Source organism: Aedes albopictus, chromosome 2, assembly GCF_035046485.1.
Source record: "Aedes albopictus strain Foshan chromosome 2, AalbF5, whole genome shotgun sequence".
Lineage (NCBI taxonomy): Eukaryota > Metazoa > Arthropoda > Insecta > Diptera > Culicidae > Aedes > Aedes albopictus.
In genome coordinates this window covers 289,932,786-289,954,284 of record NC_085137.1, presented here as the reverse complement: position 1 = coordinate 289,954,284, position 21,499 = coordinate 289,932,786, and the positions used below count along the sequence as shown (strand labels likewise).

Sequence of the window (21,499 nt, the reverse complement as noted above, 5' to 3'; positions counted from 1 at the left end):
GCTTCCAGGAGGGGAAATCAATCGTAGGCGCCATATTGCCGATTACTAAAACTACCGAGTTAGCTCTCCAGTGAAAGAGGAAGGGAATTCACTCCTGTGCAGTAATGCCCCTTTACGCAAAGATTGTGTTCAATAGCGCAGCTATAATGCCATTATTTCGGATGATGTGCAATACCTCTGCGGTGTATGCCAAACCTCAGTAGCGAGATTTTAAGGTCTTTCTCAATACTTCCATACATTGCAAACGCAAACGTCTTCAATTATCATAAATTCTTATTTATTAGATCATTTTGGTTCTGGCTGTTACATAGACCAGGGTTACACGAACGTTGACATGCTTACATTGTCCTTCGGCAAATTTCAAGCTTACAATCAATCATATTTAATAGAACATACAGATATAAATAGAGAATATTCAACGATCGCGGTAGAACGGAAAGTAAATTCAAACGTATCACAAAATAAACAGATCAAGAGACTTTTTTTTGTTCTCATGAAAGTATAAATCACATTTTGAATCTGTTACCTAGGGGGGAGGGGGTCTTAAACGACTATTGATCGGACGATGATTACGATCGAAATTACATCGAAAGAGAAGTAAAGAAACTATGTTCGGCGGTTTGTGATTACTCATAAATTCAACTTTTTTGTTCATCCAGCGATTCAGTATCAAATCGATTCCTATCGTTTCTCTGTAGTAGTTTTACATACATGTTGCTTTTTTTGTTATTTGTACAAATGACTAGAGTTCTATTTCAAGAACAAATTAAACAGCTGTCTATTGGTTAGTGTTTTATAGTGCTGCCGAGTTTCTAAATGTGTCTATATTAGTTGCTGTATAGTTTGAGCTGCTTACGATTGGAATTGTTGAATTTATAGAGCTTTGTTTGTAAAAGTACATTTTTATTGCGATTTATGTTCGTATAAATAAAAGTAAACTAAGTATCGCTTGTAAATATAACGAAAAACTACAGCAGAACTAGAAATATGTGTGTATATTTGGAGGGAATGTGCTGTCGTTTTTTAATAATCTTAAATAATAAGCGTTCGATGAAAAAAATCTCTGAGAGAGTTGCATAGTGCGCACAAACATAACTCAAGAACACTGTAGAAGAGAACAAGCTCAACATAAACACGGTGTAATTAAATTACAAATTAACGTAAGTGAGAAGAGAACTAAACATAAACATCAAACAGTGTCGTCGTATAATGGAAAACCTATGCAAAAAACACACATGTACAGTATACGTAGAAATTGGTCGTGATGTTTTATTCACACCTTTAGGATAATATTGCATTAAAACCATGAGTTTGAACTTTATTTAGATCATTTTCTTTTTCCATACTTGACACACGCTGGTTTCCAAATAAATAACATCGAAAGCATAATATAAATGGAATCGGGTCCCTGACAAATCTCCCGGCAGGAAAGAATATTCTGCTGATGAATCGACATCGATCAAATTGATGCGGTCACAGCCTTCCTTCAAGGGGAACTTTCGGAGGAGATATATATGGAGCAACCATCCTTCTTCGAAGAATAGAACCAGAGCCACTACAGATTGTGTAGGATCAAAGGGAAGCATAGACTGGTTTCAACCGAGTGCGTCCCCTCTAGGTATTATACGATCGCCGGTTATGTTCTTGGCAATCTACGTCGATGGAACCAAGCACGTTTTGGGAATGTATCACGATGCGCATCATGTTTCCATTGATCGAAAAGCGTATGTGAAGGCAACATTTGAACAGTTCCAGTATTTCAAGAGCAGCCCGGTTGCGACGCCACAAAAGTCGCGCTCAAGGCCGAGCTAAAGGCAAACAAAGAGGCCTGCTTTGAGGGTGTCATCAGAGTGCCAATTGGAATCGTGGGATTACGCCTACAGGGTCGTGATGGTCAAAACAAGAGGTGTAATAGCTTCGCTGTCATGATCCGCTGAGGAGTGAGGACTGAGGCTGGCGATAAGGTGAGGGTCACAGATGAGGAACTTGCGTGGATTGCAAAATCTTTTAGCGTAGGTAAGGACCAGGTTCGGAATATGACCTTAGAAGTAGCTATTGCATGGGCTCCCGAATATACAGCTCTGCTATGCATAAATGTTTGGAAAAGAAGTCTTCCCAGAGATTTGGAGGCGGCAGAGCCTGGTCCTATTAACAAAGGCGGGAAAACCACCCGGACCACGTAACGTGACAATGGCCAAACCGACCAAAGCCAGGATACCCTGGACCGCCATCGAGAGCGCCAGGAGTTCCGGAATGTCTTTGCCGGATCCTAGAGGGCTATATATCTGGAATAGAGTGTTTCTCTACTACAACAAAGAAGGAGTAACGAGATCCAAAATCACCGCGAGGGTACCTCAGGAGCTCCGAGGTGAATTTTCACCTGACTTAATTTCTATCGCGCTGGTTCAGGTGGTATTTGCAAAGATTCGAGCATGCAGTTTCTCCAGCATGTTCCGAGTGCACAAACTGCGAACAACTGTGACCACGGAGAAAATTCTCTTGAAATGTACACGTTTTATAGAGCAAATATCGAGTATGTAGGAAATATGCGGTAAAGACATCACTCCGGACAATATTGTAGAAAGGACGAGTACGGGACGGACAAGTGGTATACAATATCTTCCACGGTGTCCTAAATTGAGGAAATTGTTAATATACCAACCTTCTTATTATTCCTTTGAGTTATAGATGCCCGAATATTTGAAAAGATGTTTACGAACAACGAAAAATTGTCTTTGAATCCGAAGGCTTTTCGAAAAGATGATAGTGTAAAAGCGCATTGTCAAGTAATTTTGAAAGATACTTAAAGAATCAGTGAAACAATGGCAAACTTATATCGACATTTGTTTACTTTTCTTATGATTTATACATTACCTTTTTCCAAAATTATACGCCAATTTAGGTAATTGAATTCAACACGGCAATATGACTTCCAACACACGAATAAAATCTACCATTTCTCAACACATCTCGTAAGCATTTCATTTATAATGCAAAACGTTATTATTATTTCCATTAATAATAGTAGTGGGTAATAGCAAAAAATTATCTCTCGTTAGGAGGTGGTTTCATTTACAAGCGATTGGATTTGTTCGTTTCATCTCGTTTATAAAGCAGTGTCAGTACTGGTGTATAAATAGCTAATGAACTACTACAGTAAGTATACGAATATCCGAACTAAAAGCTAGATAAGTTTGAGAGAATTGTTCCTCTTTACAATATTATTGCCGATTTAAGTACTATTTGAGAAGCATTTGCGGTTCTGCATGTAGTGCTACTGTGTGGAATCTGCCCTACGTGAAGCAACTTTAGATACACACTCGAGAGATAGTTATGTTCGGTTCAGGTCCACTTTATCGAATAAACAATTTCGACTACATCACCATTTGAATGCCTCTCAAAAATACTGCCCAAATATAACCTCAATCACAGTCGCGTCGGCATTTTCTTCTCTATCATTAGCGATAGCAAAAATAAAACAATTGCTGCCGATCGTCTCTTACACAGAAGAACACAAAACATATTCCGATATAAATAAATGACTAGATAAGGTGTGATGAAGCACATGTCAGTTTTGACTAAACAATGATACTCTACTTGATCTCTAAAGGTATTTGCTTTTTTCATTGTTTTTTTTTTCATCAATTGTCCAGTCCAAGTTATACGATCTTCTTTATCACTTTTCTCACTTTTGATTGATTACATAATAGTTTACTTGTGATCGATAAATATATTTGTATTAATGATGTTGATCAGCTTTGCATCTATTTTTTGTTTGTTCGGTAGTTCAATGCACCGTACTTACCCTACGAAGAGTATATGAAGAGTTCACAAACTTGTAGCCCCAATGTAGTTTCACAATCTGCAATTGAAGACAGTTATGAATATATTTATATACAGGGGTGGCCAAAATGTTCACCGAACATCGAGAAAAAGAGTAACTCAGAATTTATCAGAGTTATTCTCGTTTGCACATTGTCTTGTCCCTAAGAATAGGCAACTTTTTTTTGTCTCACAAAAATGTTCAATATGCTGTAGCTTCTTGTAGAGTGCATCGAAAAATCTCAAACTTTGACTGTTTGTCAACCTATTATTAGTGCATCATCGATATTTAGCTCGATTAGTTAACCCGACGTCTCCACTAGACAGAAATGTCTTGCCATTTTGCTGGACAGATGTGTCATGGCAGAAATGTTCTCTCGCTGTTTGCATGGAAAGCAGCGGTGTTGATCATTTCTGTTACGTTTTCTCTTTCTGGCAGCAAAATGGCAAGACATTTCTGTCTAGTGGAGACGTGGGGTAATCTTTTGCGAAGTTAGAAGCTTTTTCGTATAACACTAATTTTTGAACTATCATCTAAAAAATTAGTTAACCGAATTGAATGAAATTTTAAACGTTTATCAACAATATATTGATGCATCGCAAGTGCTAAAACATAGGTACATATTTTACGCTGAAAAAAGTTATGATGAATTGGCACTTTTTGGATCTTTCTCGAAAAAATGTGATATTTTTACATCAATGTCATTACATTTTAGTTTTAATATCCAAAGATTTTCTATTATTGTTCTGTAGAGCATATTTGGATTGAAAGAAGAAGAAGAGCCTATTTAGTATTTTTTGCATGGTGCTGTTTTTTTCATTTTGAGCCAAATCAGGTACGACAAACAGACGTTCGGATTTTCTGAACGAAGGACTGGAGGTGATCCAATTTTCCATGTATTTGGACTGCCCCATACAAAAATTCAACTCATTTGCACCGAATCAGTTTTAAACCGATTAAGCTGAATCTTTCATAGATTTTTCTACTCACTCAAAGGCACAACTAGCCTTCGGCTGTGTAAATCATCGACTGTTAGGAAGAGTACTATACAGTAACTTCAACTTCTCGGATTGTCTCATATCTGAATGGTCGAACACAGACAGAAAAGCTAGGTAGCATCGTCTCAACAGACCATCAAAGTCATTATTTACTAACTTTTTCAGAAGTTTTTCTAACAACTCAGAATTTAAAAAAAAATCTGCAATAAGTCGATTTGAAAATTCCGCCGAAACTTTTAAAAGAATGATAGTTTACTTAAAAAAAGACATACTTACCTTCTTATCACACGGTGCCAAATAATCACGTTTACTACTATGAACGCCCAACTTTTCACTCCACTATCTGTAGTACCACCGGATTATCGGAGGCCTCCATACAGAACGTATTGGATCGTTCCAGTTTCGATTCCACCCTCAGTAGTTTATTCTCCGCACTGCTGTTACTCGAGTCGGATGAGGACGATGTGTAGGCATCGCCGTGCAAATGGTTTCCCCCGACAACAATTGGAAGCGAAGCTGGTGCTGGGGCCGCTGGAATCATCACGGTGGCCTTATGGGGTCCCCTGGCACCTGCACCGGTGCTGCTGTTGCTGTTGGAACGATTTACCGCCGATGACGATTTTCTCGACTGGGGACCACCAGCGACCGGAATGTAGCTATTTTTAAGGTGCGGTTTCGATTCGCTGGCCTGCTTGGCGGTCGGAATCGAATCCGATTTCAATTTGGCCGTCTTCCGGAGATGAAGCGTAGTGTTGAACACCTTACGCGCACCGGAAATCGAAGCGGTAGAGCCGGACTTTGTGATATCGCTGGCCGCCGATTTGTCCCGGGAGAGTAGGCTGGGCGACGAAGCAGCAGATTTGTTGCTGGAGTTTGTCGAGTTGGATTTGGTGTCGTTCGATCGACGGGCGAGGATTTCCCGCGAGCGCTGCGAAAGGAAACTCTTCTTCACAAACGAAGAACTGGAAGTAGAACTAACACTTGCGGAAGAAGCCGTGCGATTGATTCCCGAAGGAGCTACTTTGCTCGGCCCCAATCTGGAGCTGCTGGGACCACTTGGCTTGAGATTGTTTTTCATTTGTGATGCACTTTTGTTGGTCGCCAGTGAGTCCATTGATTTTGGGCCGTTTGTTCTATCTTTGAATATCATCGGATTGGATTTTGAGTATGCTTGTTGAGGCTTCTCGAGATTCGTTTCCTTGGTTTTGAAGTACTCTTGATAGATGAGAGATTCGTGCGACAGCGTACTGTTCGTTTTGAGAGAGTTCGATTTCAACGATTCGGCCAGAGAATCGATGGAAACGTCCATTTCGTTGATGGGTGGACGAGCTTTGAAATTTTTAGCATTCTTTGCAGGGGAAGAGAGGCTGTCTAGAGAGATGTTTGAGTCGTGGCCGTGTTTGGTGATATTGCCTGTAAAAAAAATGGTGTTATTACATCCAGAGCTGAAATAGTTATTTATGCAACAAGTAGCAAAATGATGATTTTTTCAGCACGAGTCGTACATTTATCCAACGAGGCTTGCCGAGTTGGATAAATACGACAAGTGCTGAAAAAATCGAGTTTTGCAACGCGTTGCATACAACATTTTTTGCAATTATGAAAATACCCTTAAATACGATCTTTTCTGACTGCTCAGAAAGAGGTCAGAGCTAAGACCACGTGCGAGCATCCATGCGCACAAGTCCATTTTTTTCAATCAGGTAGGCTATGTTTTTAAGTGTCACAACTACTCGAAGTCGCGTCGTCAGCGAGCGTTTTTTGTGCTGCTGCTTCTAACTCTACGTCTGTTTGGCTGATCAAACCAGAATTGGAATCGCTTCTATTCATGTTCGATCTGCCGTACAGACATAGGAGCAGCCATCGAATAGATAAATGTATACGGAAGAACATTAGTGCTTCAGGAAACTTGTGAAAAGTGCACCATTGCAAAGGTGCCGAAAAGTAGTACTTTTCGGCACTCTTAAAAGTGCTGAAAAGTACTACTTTTCGGCACTCTTGAGGTAGTCAAGAAAAGTAGGCCATTTCTGCACAGTTTCGGCAATTGAAAAGTGCAATCTTATGACACGTAATTGCAAAAATGTAATTTCAACCAACATAGGGTCTGGGACCATTTGGGCAGGAGCACCTATTTTTGGCACTTGCTGCTATAGCTCAGTCAATTTTGAACCGATTGACTTGGATTTTTGTACATTGCTAGATACTGTTCGTATCTGACCGTGTTTCAAAAATCAATTCACTCGGTTCAAAATTGACTGAGTTATAGCAGCAAGTGCCCAAAATAGGGATTGTGCTACTTTTCCCCGAATGTCGTTTCCCCGAATGTCGTTTCCCCGAACGCCGTTTCCCCGAATGTCCCTTTTCCCCGAATGCCGTTTCCCCGAATGTCGTTTCTCCGAATGCCGTTTCCCCGAATTCCCGTTTCCCCGAAACGCGAAAGAAGTAGTATTAATTCACTAGTTTTTATATATTCTTTAAAAATATGTATGTATGTATGTATGTATGTATGTACATGATTTAACTGAGATTTAACAAAATATTATTTCAAAAACTATATTAATTGCCATGTTAACAAAAACTTGTTAGCATTTACACTTGGAAGAACCGCCTTCTTTGAAAGAAGGGCAAATTTCTAGGAAAACTATCCACTTATCCGCGAGCGGTAATGGCGGCGGCGGGCATATCCAACCGGTTCGGATTTTGACGTTTATTGGGGGAAAGTCAAAACAGTGCCATTCTCCTCCTCACCCCTTCACCCACCGTTCGGTGGCGCCAACCGATTGCGATCCCCAAGAAATGTCAAAATTCGAATCGGTTATTTGTTCCCGCCGCCGCCATTACCGCTCGCGGATAAGTGGATATTAGCTGCCATGTTAACAAAAACTTGTTAGCACTAAAATCTGAAAGAACCGCCTTCTATGAAAGAAGGGAAAATTTCTAAGGAAACTATATTAGTTGTGATGTAAACAAAAACTTTTTAGCATTAAAACTTGAAAGAACTGCATTTTTAAAAGAAGGGAAAATATCTAGTGAAACTATATTAACTACGATGTTAATTAAAACTTGAAAGAATCGCCTTCTTCGAAAGAAGGGAAAATAACGCTCTAGGGGGAGGGGGAGTACAGGCAAGCGTTACGGCTCATACAAAAATTTTAGGATTTTCATACAAAAAAGCGTTACGGAGGGGGAGGGGGGTCAAAAATTGTCGATTTTAGCGTTACGTAATAAATGGATGCTGCCAAAGAACTCGAAAGAACAACCATCTTTGTAGGAAGGAAGTTTCCTATGATTAAGTGTTAGCCGACAATACTTTAGAAATAAAACTAATAAAAGCGGCCTAGCCAGTAGCAATTTGGCATCTAATAATTTTTTGACAGTACATCCATTTTTTTCGGGGAAACGTACTTATTCGGGCAAACGGCATTCGGGGAAAAGGGTTATTCGGGGAAACGGCATTCGGAGAAACGGCGTTCGGGGAAACGACATTCGGGGAACCGACATTCGGGGAAAAGTAGCACAACCCAAAATAGGTGCTCCTGCCCAAATGGTCCCAAACCCTATCTAGATTCAATCACCTACTGTAGGTAACAGCTTATATTAGAAGCTGAACCGGAAAATATGATATACGAAAAAACTTGTACGATTAGACTAGTTATACAAGAAAGTCTTGAAAAACCTTTCCGGTAGAACTGGTCTAGCCGCACAAGTTTTTCATATACCATATTTTCCAGTATAAGTATTATACAGCAAATAATGACACCCGACACAAGACTACACAACTTAGCTACAAGGCTACACAAGACACACGACTTACCTAACGGTCCCTTTTTACGCCCTGTGGCCGGACTAGAGGTGCGCGTAGAACTGCCACTCGACGAGAGATTCTGAACCTGCAGATTGCTCGTATTTTTGGGCTTTTTCGGTTCCAAATAGCGGGGCTTGACGTTGCTCAGTTTGTTCTTCAGATTGTTCAACGGTTCCGACGGCTTGGCGACGACTTTTGCGCTCATGTCCTCTGACTGCGAACGTTTGTGATTGGAGAGGTTATTTTTGCTGAGGAGTCCTACCTTGATCGGTGCCTTGGATAGTTTAGGTTGCTCGGAAGGAACATTGCTTTTGGAAGCTGTCTTGGATAGTTTGCCATTTTCATTGATTTGATGATCAGTACGAATGTTGTTACGCTCGTTGAGATCATGAGTCCTCGTTGATCTGTGAGTGTTAATAACATTGTTCAGATCGTTGTGAAGAACAACTGTCTGCGTGTGCTGGGTCGTGGTTTTGTTGTTGACATTGAGATTCTGATTTTCGTATGATCGCTTGGTGTGCGCCTGTATAGCCAACCGGACTTGCCGCAGATCGTTTGTTCGGGAGTGAATTGACGAGGACGAGCTTGTCTGGGAGGAATACGAGTACCTCGAGCGGGATTTGCGGTGATCCTCAGTTGGTTCCATCAGACACGCCAGTTTCTGTATTTTGTTCCTCAATTCGATGTCCATTCGTTGCCATGAATTGACTCGCATTGCTCGGGCACATTGTCTGATCAAACACTGCTCAACTGCCGAGAGAATCGCATTCACCATCCCAACGAACTCGTCACACCAATCCATCTCTTCCTCCTCCCGGGTGTAATCGATGTCCAGTTTTTTCTTCTCATACACATTCAGAATGTTCACATTGCTGTCATTTGATGACGGAGTCGTTGTCATTGTAAGTACTTTGGCTTGCAGCAGTTTATGCAGTCTTGTGGCACGAGGATAGCTCTTGCAGGCTTGATCGGGACTTAGGCTTGTTGCCGCTCGCAGCAGTATGGGTTCCACATGAGAAATAGCCCAGCTGTAGTTTTGACCAAGCGAGAGGAAACTATCACTTGCCAGCAGAGAAGCAAAATGGTCTTGTATGTAATCGTAGGAAGCATCCAAGATATCCCGAACCACGTTCTCTACTTCTACGGACCACTTGTACGGGTGGAGTACGGTTAGAAGTTGTTCACTGTCGAGAATTGCATTTAGTACAGTTTCGGATGTCTGAAGTAGAGAAATAAAAAAGTCAATTAATAATTCCATTGGTAAGAGAAGTACTTTAATAGAGTGACGATGGATATTATCGGCAGGTTTGTTCTCTTCATCATGAGGGATTTTTGTCGGACAAATTCAGCTTGATTGGAAAGGATTTGAGGCCAACCCTGAGTTCGACAGCTTGCTAAAAAGGAACCTCATGGATGAAGAAAACAAAACTGCCGAAATACATTATTTCCCCTATAGTATTGCGACAAAATTTATTGCTTGGAGAAAAAAATAACCACGATAATGAACGGTCAACTCGGTAGGACTTACAGCGACTCAAACAACCGGATGCCGTTTTTAAGAAACTCGGAAATTCTGCAGGGTTGCGTTTCCTACTTTGAACACTTTCTTTTGCACCTAACTTAGCCAATTAATATGGCTTACTTTCATTATTAGAAACGTTGTACATTTTGAAGATTTTCAGGCAGATCTATCCTCATTTACTAAAACATATTTTTAAGGGTACTCTATGGAATTAATTTTCCTTCATAGAACTTGGAATTGATAGAATAAGATACTTACCAAGTGAGCAACGATTTGCTGCCTGCAGCGATTGACTACGTCCACCGGAAGCTGGGAAAACTGCTTGTTGGACCAGATTTTAACGTAATGTCGGCATACCCATTTCAAACATTTCCTATACAAATCGTCCAGACCATGGTTTAGCGTTACCGGTAGAACTTGTAACACGCCATCCGTACATCCGGAACAAGGCTGTATTGTTAAACCGTCATATAGATGTTATCATAGTATTTTAAATTTCATCTATTACCTTATGAAAATTGTGACAATAGTTGGTTCGAAGCGCATACGCCGTAACTTCTTTGAGCCCTTCCAGCCCGAGCAGATCGGACAGCGCCGCCAGTTCCATCAAGCTGATACCCTCCGGTGGATGCGACGCTCCGGAATAGATGTGACACAGTGCAAAGTGTACCGCCGCGTATGAGTACCCTGGCAGGCTTATCACATTTCCGGCATTCTGCACCCATCCACCGGCCAGAATGGCAGCAAAGTACTGGCAGCGCGAGCGAAGGATACACTTGTGGGCACGCATTTTCTTCGACTCGGCTTCGATTGTCACATCGGTGGCAATTTCCTGGAGGAACATCTTGAGCAGATCCTCGCCCAACCGACGCGGCTGACGACTAGAGATTGACTCATCGATGGATTCTAGAGTGAGGGTGAATGTTGATTTATAAAACAGTAAAGTTTCCATATTTGCATCGCTTACCAATTCCAGAACGACTAGATGTAATACTAGAGGTACATGAGAAGTCAGACGTGATGAACTCATTGATTTCCGGTCCTCGATTGCCAGAGTTCATACCAACATCGGATGGCAAGCTGTTACTAAAAGCTGGAAGGATGTCAAAAAGTTAATTGTTTGCTTAAAATCACCAATTTTGCTACGGGATGAATGACCCATAAAAGGTTAAAATCCCTGGTAATAAACAAATAACAACAACAACAACCAATTTTGCTAACAAAATATTGGCGTAGTACGAGGTGCTTATAGAAGACAGATATTCAGTAGTTACCTTTCGAAAGATGGGGAAACAACCGGCTGAGACTCCTTGAATTCTCCACCGAAGAAACCAAGTTCATGAAGTTGTTCCCCGTAGATCGTGACATGTTCCACGAATGTCGTTCCATGGAAACGGTGCCATTGGCGTAGTAGTTCTGTTGCTGCTGGTGCTGTTGTTGAGTTTGATGGGAAGGTCCGATAGTGTTGTATTTGTGGGTGGTGTCACTGAACAAGCGAGCCACCCGATTCGAACCGGCCGAGTTGGACATGTAGCCCGTACTGGCAGATGATGATCCGTTGCCGGCATTGCCGTTGGAGTGCAGTTCGAACTTGGCCGGAGCCGCGATTGGAGGTTTGTCCATGTCCGATAGCTTTACGAATGACGTACTCTGGGATTCGACGTTTTCCGAAACAGTTTCCAGCAGTTGCTTTTGCTTTTCGATGGTCGCATGTAGGGTTTCCATCGTGTGCTGAGCCTTCCGGCTGTTTCCGTTGGGAAGGTGCTTTGGAGAACTTTCGATGGCTTCGACAATGGTTTCCATCTGTTTACCAATCGAATGGGGTAACTTAACTTCCTGAACTGGCTGGGGACTTTTGGGGTCCACGGGAAGAAGGGCGTTTGGTTCATCTGCTGGGTTGTTCTGGAATGTTACGTCATCCGTATCGGTGGTCGTGGAAACAGGGGATGTATCATCATTGGAAGATAGAATGCCATCCGTGACGGAGCCTTGGCTGCTTTTATCGAAAGTCTCGTTGATTTTAACATCTTTCCGTTTCTTTTTCACAGAGGCAGTCATTTCTGGGCCCATAACTCCAGTGGCATCTTTCGGCGAGACTTTCGACTCGTTGCTGGAATGAGCCGAGGTGGACGATATGGAATGATTGGAATATGTACTCAACTCCGATTTCGAGCAGGTGAAGTCTTCAAAAGGCGAAACTGACGAATCGATTGACATACTAGAGGTCTTCGACAGAAGTGGGATCTTATCCAGTATATTCATTATGCCTTTGTCGCTGGTAACGCTGGTCGACCGTTGATATTCTCGATTCATATTCCGTCGCTCGTGGAATGTTCCTTCGGTAGTGGTAGGGTTCCAAGAATGACGCTTGGATTCATGTTTTGCCACAATCGGAGGATTGCTTCGCCGTACTATCGGAGCCGATTCAGACTCAATAAACATATAACAGTTTTTCTTTTCATCGGTGCCTAAATCTGCTGGTCTAACCGGTACTTGCCCAACAGAATGTTCTTCCTTAGCTGGCGCCACGGCGGAAGCAGCTGAGAACCGACGAGGAGCTGAGAATGGCTTCGGTGCCGCTTCATTACCAATATCTATGAACATCGAAAATATGTTCTTCTTGGCATCCTTTTCGACCGATTCTGCCCGTGAACTAGATCCGGACTTCACCGGCGGTGTTCCCGGTTTGGTTAGCTTCGGAGTGTTGCTTCTGGAACTGTCTCCGTCCGAGAGGTCTATGTAGAAACCCGTCGATTTCTTCATCAAGTCATGATGCGCCTTGTTCTGTGGCTTGTTGTAGGCCACAATCGATTTCTCTTCTTCCGGGGTCTTTATGCTTCCAAAATCAACGTAAAAACCCAAGCCGCTGCGGTTGTGCTCTATAGATGAAATGGCCGCCGACTTCTCGTCATCCGGGCAGTTTTTCAAATCGACCACCCATGATTTAGCGGAACTGCTCAGTTTCCGGACACGTTCCTCCGGTTTATAGTTGTCTTCGAAGCTCATACCGCCAGATACGATGGGACACGTGTCGGTCCGTCGTCGGATCGAGGGACTCTCGCACAACTTCGGCGTGAAGTCTTCGATGGAAGCTCCACCGGAAACTATCGGAGCAGATTCGTCATGTTTTTGGACTCGTTTGGGTATTTTGATCGGCGTCGAATGGGATTCCCTGTCAACTGAACTTTCCCGACTGTCTTCCAGCAGACGATGAGTCGTCGTCGAAGGAATGTTGACCGCGGAATTCACATGAACAATCGAATTGAACGGTGTGTCAGGATAGTGTGGATTTTCCTGGTCCGTGGAATGATTTAACCTTGATGAATAGTCTGCTGAGCCGGAGTTGTATCCACTAGTGTTAATCCCGCCGGTGTTCATGAACCGGGAACTGTTGTCCAAGGCAAGTGAACTATACTCATAATTCGGTTCACTACTGGATGAATAGACGCTAGGCAGCGACATGTCACTATAATTTTCATCAGGAAACTGTAGATTGGGTTCCAAAGAATGTCCGGAATATTGCTGAATTGAGTTTTGGAACAGAAATGTTCCCTGCTTTCTTTCCGATTCCTGTCGGGCCATAGCTTCTTCAGTACACTCCGTGGTTTCACGTTCTTTGATGTGCAATTTATTGGCAAGAAAATCATTATCCGGGAGAGAAGAGTACTGGTCTTTGACATCGATGTGGGCCGGACCATTGGAATTCTTCAATTTCTCATCATCGCTCAGGATAGCCGACAGGGAAATTGGACCCTTCTCTTGTTGCTGTCTCTGCAAACTGCTGTCCACAAACGACGGAAAAGGAACTTCGTCCTCGTCATAAAGAGACGAAGCATCGATGAAGCAAGCTTTCGATGTCCCAGGCTTTTGCACCAAGGAAGGAACCTCAACAGCATCCGTAGTCTCAAAAGATTCTCCAGTCACAGGTTTCGATGGAGAAAACGTTTCCCACGAATTGTTTTCCGATGAAACCGAGTTGGATTTCATAATCAAAATCTCTTCATTCTGTCGCTGTTTTTCCTCCTTGGTTGACGACCTAGCCAGTTCAAACTTTCGTCGTTGCTGGGCCAAATCCTCCTCGGCATCCTGTATTTCATACTCTTCATCTTCCTCTTCGTCGCGGTCTCTATCTTCGTCCACCTCCTGACCCCCTTCGACTCCGTCTACCATCCCCGCGACGGTAGCACTAGTGGCTCGGGTAATCTTCACCACGTTGCTCCACATTTCGTCGTTGGACTCGGGCGAGTGGCAATCAACTATTTCGTACGTCGATGCTGAATCCGTCGAGAATCTGTTCGATTCAGCGAAGCTCCTCTCCGGCTGTGCCATTTCCTCTTCCCGCGGTACGTCTCCATCTTCCACACCGTGCACTTGCAACGATGAAGTACGAAGATATGGTGAGTCCTCCATTGGCTTTTATCAGCTCTTCAGCTAATGGTAAGTTTGGAACAGGACCATAACGAACACTTGTGAGATCTTCTGTTGTCATTTAGGCTTCGTCGATATAAACGGTGCTGGCAATCTTCGGCATTTGCTTCATTATGTCTGAAATAAGAAGGAAATTGCTGTTATTATTCTCATTGCCATGCATATATAATTTATTGATATAAGTATATTGAATATTATTCAATTTGTCATTGGCATTTTTAAAATGGCGTATCAGTTACAGTCGAATTTCGTTCGTTGGGCTATGTTTAGGTGGGCTACGTTTTAACTGGGCGTCCGTTAGGTGGGCCCAACTAAAACGAAGGCAAGCGTCACATTTTGACGTGAAGCACAATTTGTCAAGGTTGGTAGTCCTGAATTTCTATTGTTAGAGATAATTTGACAGCAGAAAACTCATGAGCATGAGCAGAGCATTGGTGACCGTAAATTTCGTAGTTGTTAATCCGTGATTGACCATAGCAAGCGGAATTGCACTGAGAACCAACAAACGAGGCTTGGGATTAGCACAAACTCCTCAATGTACACGTTCCGAGATCTTTAACAGTATTGGCTCAATAACGGTGTCGGCCACGTCCTTACGGTTATCCGGGAAGGGAAGGAATGTTAGTTTGACAGCCGTTGCCAGGGATGGGACCATTCATTTGGAAAGAGTTACATTCACTTGCTATTATCTCAGTTCAGAAGCATGCTATCGAAAAACAATGTATGGATTAATTTAACCTTGTAGTTTTATCTGAAAGTTTGCCGAATAACATTGGGGTCGCACATGCATACCAAAGTTATGAGCGAGCTGTGAAGGCAACTCTCCACGCGGTGAATGTAAATGGCCGTGGAGAGTTGCATTTGCTGCCTTCTGTTGATTTAACTATTGATTCTACGCTAATATATTCTTCTACAAAATTTCAGGTAAGACAAAAATGAAAAAGTGTTTCATACATTGATTTTATCTGCGATGTTTCTGAAGCGAGTTAACAGCAAGTGAATGTAAATGATTGCAAATGAATGATCCCATCCTTGGCCGTTGCTACTAGAGGTTGTATATATATAATATATATATATACTACTGTGCCAGTTGCCACGGGAAAAAGTTTTTGTTAGTATGGAGGGATGATTAGTTACATAGTGTTTCGAAGCCAATGGACTGTAATTAAACGCGGAAATACACTTTACTTTTTACGAAAATACAAAGGTTTTATTTTTGCTACTGTCTTGTACAGAGTTCTAATTCACACTGACTTTTTGTTTTTTTTTCTCTAAGAAAGCGCGGCAAAAACATCAGGGCCGCACTCCAGGTCGGATTCGATGTCGCAGTCGACAGGGGTGTGCCAATATCCAACCATACACCCCCACCTTGAGGCCACTGGCCTCAATTTACCGGAAGCACGCACAACTTGTGGATAGGTCGCTGATAAACAGTAGTACCACGTCGCAGCGTAACTGTTCGTACTACGCCAGACACGTCCGGGTGGACCTCCTGAACACGTGCTAATTCCCACTGGGTGGGCGGAGCGTTGTCGTTCTTTACTAGCACCAACTGGCCCACCGAAATGTTGGGGTGAACGGAACGCCACTTGGTGCGTGGCTGCAAACTGGCGAGATATTCATCCTTCCAACGCGACCAGATTTGCACGGAACGGTGTTGCATGTCCTGCCATTGATCCAAACGATTCCGTGGAATATGCCGAACGTCAGGTTCCGGAATTAGGTTCAGCGGTTGGCCGACCAGAAAATGGCCGGGGATTAGTGCCTCGCAGCTGTCCGGATTACTTGATAATGGACACAATGGTCGACTGTTGAGGCAGGCTTCGATTTGGCACAATATCGTTGTCAAGTCTTCGAACGTTGTTGCTTCTGTTCCAAATTCTGCTACCAGGTGACACTTCACGCTCTTGACGGCCGCCTCCCAAATGCCTCCCATGTGGGGCGCCGACGGGGGGTTAAACACCCATTTGATTCCGAGGTTAGAAAGATATCGTTCTGCATCCTTGGTGTGTGATTGGATCTGATCTACGAATTCTCGCAGAACACGGTCTGCACCAATAAAATTGGTACCATTATCTGATCGGATTTCATTTGGATAACCGCGTCTTGACACAAACCGCTTCAGGGTGCTGATGAAAGTGTTTGTGGACATGTCACTCGCTGCCTCCAAATGTACTGCACGAGTTGATAGGCACACGTAGACCACAATGTACCCTTTGCTGACTTTAACGCCTCGAACGCAGCCAGCCTTGATTTTGAGTGGCCCTGCGTAGTCAATGCCAACATACGCAAATGCTCTTGTCGCCAAAACTCTCGCCGGGGGCAGGTTTCCCATCAGTTGTGTTGCTGTTTTACCCTTCAAACGAACGCATCGGGTGCATCCACGTACTACGTCTCGTACCACCGTCTGACAACCTACGATCCAAAACTGCTGATTGATTACTGCTGTAAGCAGTGTTGGCCCAGCGTGAAGGTTCTGCAAGTGAAGCTCCAGCACCAGAAGTTGAGTCACCCGGTGAGATTTCGGCAAAATAACTGGATGTTTTCTGTCGTACGGTTGGTCTGAATTTTCCAGTCGCCCTCCAACACGAATTGTCCCAGTGGAGTCCAAAAAAGGGTGCAAAGCGGCAAGTACGTTTTTGGATGAGAGTAACTTACCACTTGGAAGTATCTTTATTTCAGGTGCGAAAACCTCATGTTGAGCAGCCCGTAGTAGCTGCAGCTTGGCTTGATGGATTTCACTTGGAATCAGCTGCCCGGTGTGTCGCTGTTCGGTTCGAGATTTGATGTTGTGGACGAATCGGTTGACGCAAGCCAGCGAACGTACGATGAGGTTGAATCTGGAGCGCCTTTCGAGCAGTTGCTGCTCGACCAAGTAGTTGTCCCGAAGCGGAGTGATTGAGGTTTCGGTGGTATGCATGATTTTCATGTTTCTTGCTTCCGGTAGTTCGTCGCTGAGAACAGGCTGCACTGCATTCGATGGCCATTCCGACTCGTCAGCGCTAAGCCATTCCGGGCCATGGAACCACAGCTTGTGATGAACAAGTTCGCTTGGAGAGATCCCACGTGAAGCACAATCCGCGGGATTTGACTCGCTGTTGACGTGGCGCCACCGGTCACGAGGCAGGAACTCGAGAATAGCAGACGTTCGGTTTGCTACGTATGTTTTCCACGAACGAGGGTGCGACGATAACCATTGTAGCACAATAGTGGAATCAGTCCAGGCAAAATGTTCGATTTCCAGATTCGGCAAGGCCTCAGACACCTTCTTCATGAGCTCGGTTAGTAGCAGTGCACCATTCAATTCCAATCGTGGCAGTGACACTTGCTTAATAGGGGCCACGCGAGATTTTGCGGCAACCAGTACAACCGTGATGTTTCCTTCGTCATCAATGCACCGCGAGTATACGACGGCAGCGTAGGCCTGCTCAGACGAGTCCGAGAAACCGTGCAGTTGGAGTTTGCCACGGTTATGAGTTACGAATCTTGGGATCCGTATCGTTTCCAACTGGCGAAGTTGTTGCTTAATTTCGACCCATTCCGACTCGATGGCAGTGGGCAAGGGATCATCCCAGTTGACATCGTACAGCCAAAGGTATTGGTACAAAATCTTGATTTTAACGATCACGGGTGCCAACCAACCAAACGGGTCAAATAGCTTCGATGCATCCGATATCATCTGGCGTTTGGTGTTGATCGCATTGATGGGAAGGTTGACCTTGAACCCGAATTGGTCGTCGTTCGGATACCAATGAATTCCCAACGCCTTAACTGCATCTGCTTCATCCGAAAGCTTCACCGGTACTGATGCAGGAGAATCGTCCTGTACCAGATTAGGGCAGCTTGAGGCCCATTTTCGCAGTTCGAAACCGGACTTGGACAGAATATCGCTTATCTCCTGCTTGATGCACGCTGCTTCTTCTTCGTTGTTGGCTCCTGAAAGCAGATCATCCACATAGAAGTCGTGAACGATACGCTCAACTGCTGCTGGATGTGTCGATGTATAGTCCTTGGCGGACTCTCTCATGGCTCGAATTGCAAGGTAGGGAGCTGTCTTCGTTCCATATGTCACCGTAGAAAGGCGATAGTGCTGTATCGGAAGATCTGTGTTTTCACGCCACACAACACGCTGGAAATCGCGATCGTCTTCGCTCACCACCACCTGGCGGTACATTTTCGCGATATCTGCGCTAAATGCCACCTTGTATGAACGAAAACGCAATAGTACCGACAGCAAGTCGGTATTGATGTTCGGTCCTGCCAACAATCGATCGTTAAGGGATACGCCGGTAGATGTGCCGCACGAGCCGTCAAAAACGACGCGCAGCTTCGTCGTACTGCTATCCGCCTTGATCACCGCGTGGTGCGGTAAATAGTAGTGCTCCGAGGTCTGTTTCTCCAGCTGGTCTGCCGGAACTAGTTCCATGTGGTTGAGCTCCAAATACTCACGCATGAAGTTCACGTACTCCTGATGGAACTCCGGGTTGAATGCGAACCGCCTTTCCATGGACATGAGCCTCTTCGTTGCAGCCGACAGGGATTCACCAAGGGCGGGCTTCGAATCGTCGAATGGTAGTTTCACGATGAAGCGCCCGGTAGCATCGCGTTGCGTAGTCGAATCGAAATGTTCGATGACCTTCGTTTCCGAGGGGGTGAACGGGGGTGGCTTGAAGATTTCCTCGTACTCCCAGAACTGTTGCAGCGTTCGATTGAGATCCATCTCCGTGTGCAGACTGACTATGGCGTGATTTCCTTGCATTACCTCTGCTTCGTCGTATCGTCCTGCTGCGATCCAGCCGAAAACAGTACTCTGGGCCACCGTTTGGCCGCTTTCGTCTTTGACCTGACCTCCCTCCAAGAGAGCAAGAAAGACGTCCGCTCCTAAAATCACGTCAATTGGTCCGGGCTTATTGAAGGTGGGATCTGCCATCTCTTTAACGTTCTCCAGAAGCTTCATGTTCCCGATGTTGAATCGTTGCGATGGGAGGGTGGACGTTAGTTTACCGAGGACGTAGGCGCTTGTCGTGATGACAACGTTTTCGTTGAATCGCGAGGCGAGGTGCAACGTGACGACGCCGCGAGTGGTACCGGCAGCTTGCTGGCCAATACCAGTAACCACTACTTTTCCGTTACGCCTTACGAGTCCCAGCTTTCGCACGCAGTCTTCCGTTACCATCGACGCTTGGGCGCCGGAGTCGATCAGCACTCTGACACGGCCGAATGTACCGTCGTCCTTGCGCACTTGTACTACCGCGGTCGGGAACACCGGGATCGACGGCTTGGTATCGACGGCAACCGTCAACGAAGTAACTATCTGCTCCTCCTTGGCTGACGAATTTGGCGTTTCACTCTTCACCGTGTTGTCTGCTGGGGCGTCATTTTCCTTACTCACATTCGGACACAACAAGGTGTGGTGACGTTGTCCACAACCCTGCGTACGGCACACCGACTTCGACAAACATGATTTCGCTGAATGGGACGCCCGCAAGCAGTTGAAGCACAGGTTTGCCTCCTGTGCGAATCCTCTTCTTTCTTTCAGGTTCATTTTCTTGAATTCTTCACACACAAACGTAGCGTGTTCACTGGAACACTTCGCGCACTTTTTGTCCGTGGTCATTGCCACTAATGCCTTCACTTTTTTCTCACTCACTTTTGATTGTTCTTTTCTTAGCACTTCTCCGGTTGCTTTCTTCGAGAATGCCGAGCATGTCTCGAGCATCTCACACCTCTTCTTCACGAACTCCATCAATTCCTCGAAGGTGGGATTCTCGTTGTCGACCACCTTCTCCGACCAACCAGCACGAGTTTCGTTGTCCAGTTTTTCCAGCGTCAAGTAGATCAACCACGGGTCTCGGCCTTGATATTCGATCCCCAGCGTATCCAGCTGCTGGACCACTTCGTCGAGCGTCGAGGCGAGTTTGTTGAGTGATTGCGATGAAGCTTGTGTGATTCCCGGCTGATCCATAAATTCCCGTACTAAGGCGAAAACCGTGTAACGCTTTTTGTCGTAATGACCGGTGAGCGTGTCCCACGCATTCGCATAGTTGGCACTGGAAATGGTGAATTTGTTGACCAGCTGCTTTGCGTCTCCTTCCAAATAAGAGAAGAGGTACTGCATCTTCAAGGAATCCGAAATATCCTTCCGATTGTGGATGGTTGACACGTAGAGGTCCTTGAAGGTCATCCAGTTTTTGCGTTCGCCGTTGAAAGGGGGAATGTTTATTGCTGGCAACCGCACTTGGGGTACACAACTCGATGCCTGTTCGCCGCTTCTGACAGCATAGTCAACCAGCTCGCCGCCATTTTGCGCCAGCGAAGTGCCGGCAGTTCTGAATAACGTTGACTGATTCAGGAGCATTTGCCGCTGCGTCTCCATGAGCAGCTTCATCGCTTCCCTCCAATCGTCGGGTTCTGCATTCGTACGCTGGCTGCACGTTGATTGCTCCTCCTCGATCAAATCCTCGAGGGCATCTCTCGCCTTGTAGAAAGCTCCGAAAAAGTCCTCTCGCACATTGAAAACTGAAGCAATCGCTGCTGGATCCTCCTGGTTTTCCTCGATTTCGGCTTGAATAGCTCGGAAGCTGACCGCTGTCTCTTTGAGCTGGTCCAGCCGATCCATAACCTCGCTTCGGGAAGGTTTCCGCAGGTGGAGGTCTTTCACGACCGAAAGCTCCGCTTTCACCCGAGCTATAAGCGCATTTCGCTTGCAGATGAGCTTCTCCATCCGGCTGAGAAGGTCCAAAATATGTTTCGAAGCCAATGGACTGTAATTAAACGCGGAAATACACTTTACTTTTTACGAAAATACAAAGGTTTTATTTTTGCTACTGTCTTGTACAGAGTTCTAATTCACACTGACTTTTTGTTTTTTTTTTTCTCTAAGAAAGCACGGCAAAAACATCAGGGCCGCACTCCAGGTCGGA

General features: G+C 44.6%; 2 protein-coding genes across 4 annotated transcripts in view; both read right to left on the bottom strand.

Moving 5' to 3' along the window:
- Positions 1 to 255: 255 nt before the first annotated feature.
- Positions 256 to 21,499, bottom strand: part of LOC109410272 (uncharacterized) — a 66,355-nt gene continuing 45,111 nt past the window's right edge. For all 3 annotated transcript variants that reach the window (XM_062852055.1, XM_062852057.1, XM_062852056.1), the window contains exons 2-8: positions 11,423 to 14,693; positions 11,116 to 11,241; positions 10,657 to 11,054; positions 10,407 to 10,598; positions 8,636 to 9,845; positions 5,098 to 6,234; positions 256 to 3,862 (exon numbers count right to left, since the gene is read on the bottom strand). In XM_062852055.1, coding sequence (XP_062708039.1) covers positions 5,153 to 6,234; positions 8,636 to 9,845; positions 10,407 to 10,598; positions 10,657 to 11,054; positions 11,116 to 11,241; positions 11,423 to 14,558 — 6,144 coding nt within the window. In that variant the 5' untranslated portion in view covers positions 14,559 to 14,693 and the 3' untranslated portion in view covers positions 256 to 3,862; positions 5,098 to 5,152. The remainder of the gene's footprint in view (positions 3,863 to 5,097; positions 6,235 to 8,635; positions 9,846 to 10,406; positions 10,599 to 10,656; positions 11,055 to 11,115; positions 11,242 to 11,422; positions 14,694 to 21,499) is intronic.
- Positions 15,961 to 21,300, bottom strand: LOC109622039 (uncharacterized). Its single transcript, XM_062848269.1, has one exon. The coding sequence runs from the start codon at positions 21,298 to 21,300 to the stop codon at positions 15,961 to 15,963; it is 5,340 nt and encodes a 1,779-aa protein (XP_062704253.1).

Bases quoted from the DNA above. Each gene is read 5' to 3' on its own strand.
- LOC109622039 (XM_062848269.1), bottom strand. From the start codon at position 21,300: ATGGAGAAGCTCATCTGCAAGCGAAATGCGCTTATAGCTCGGGTGAAA.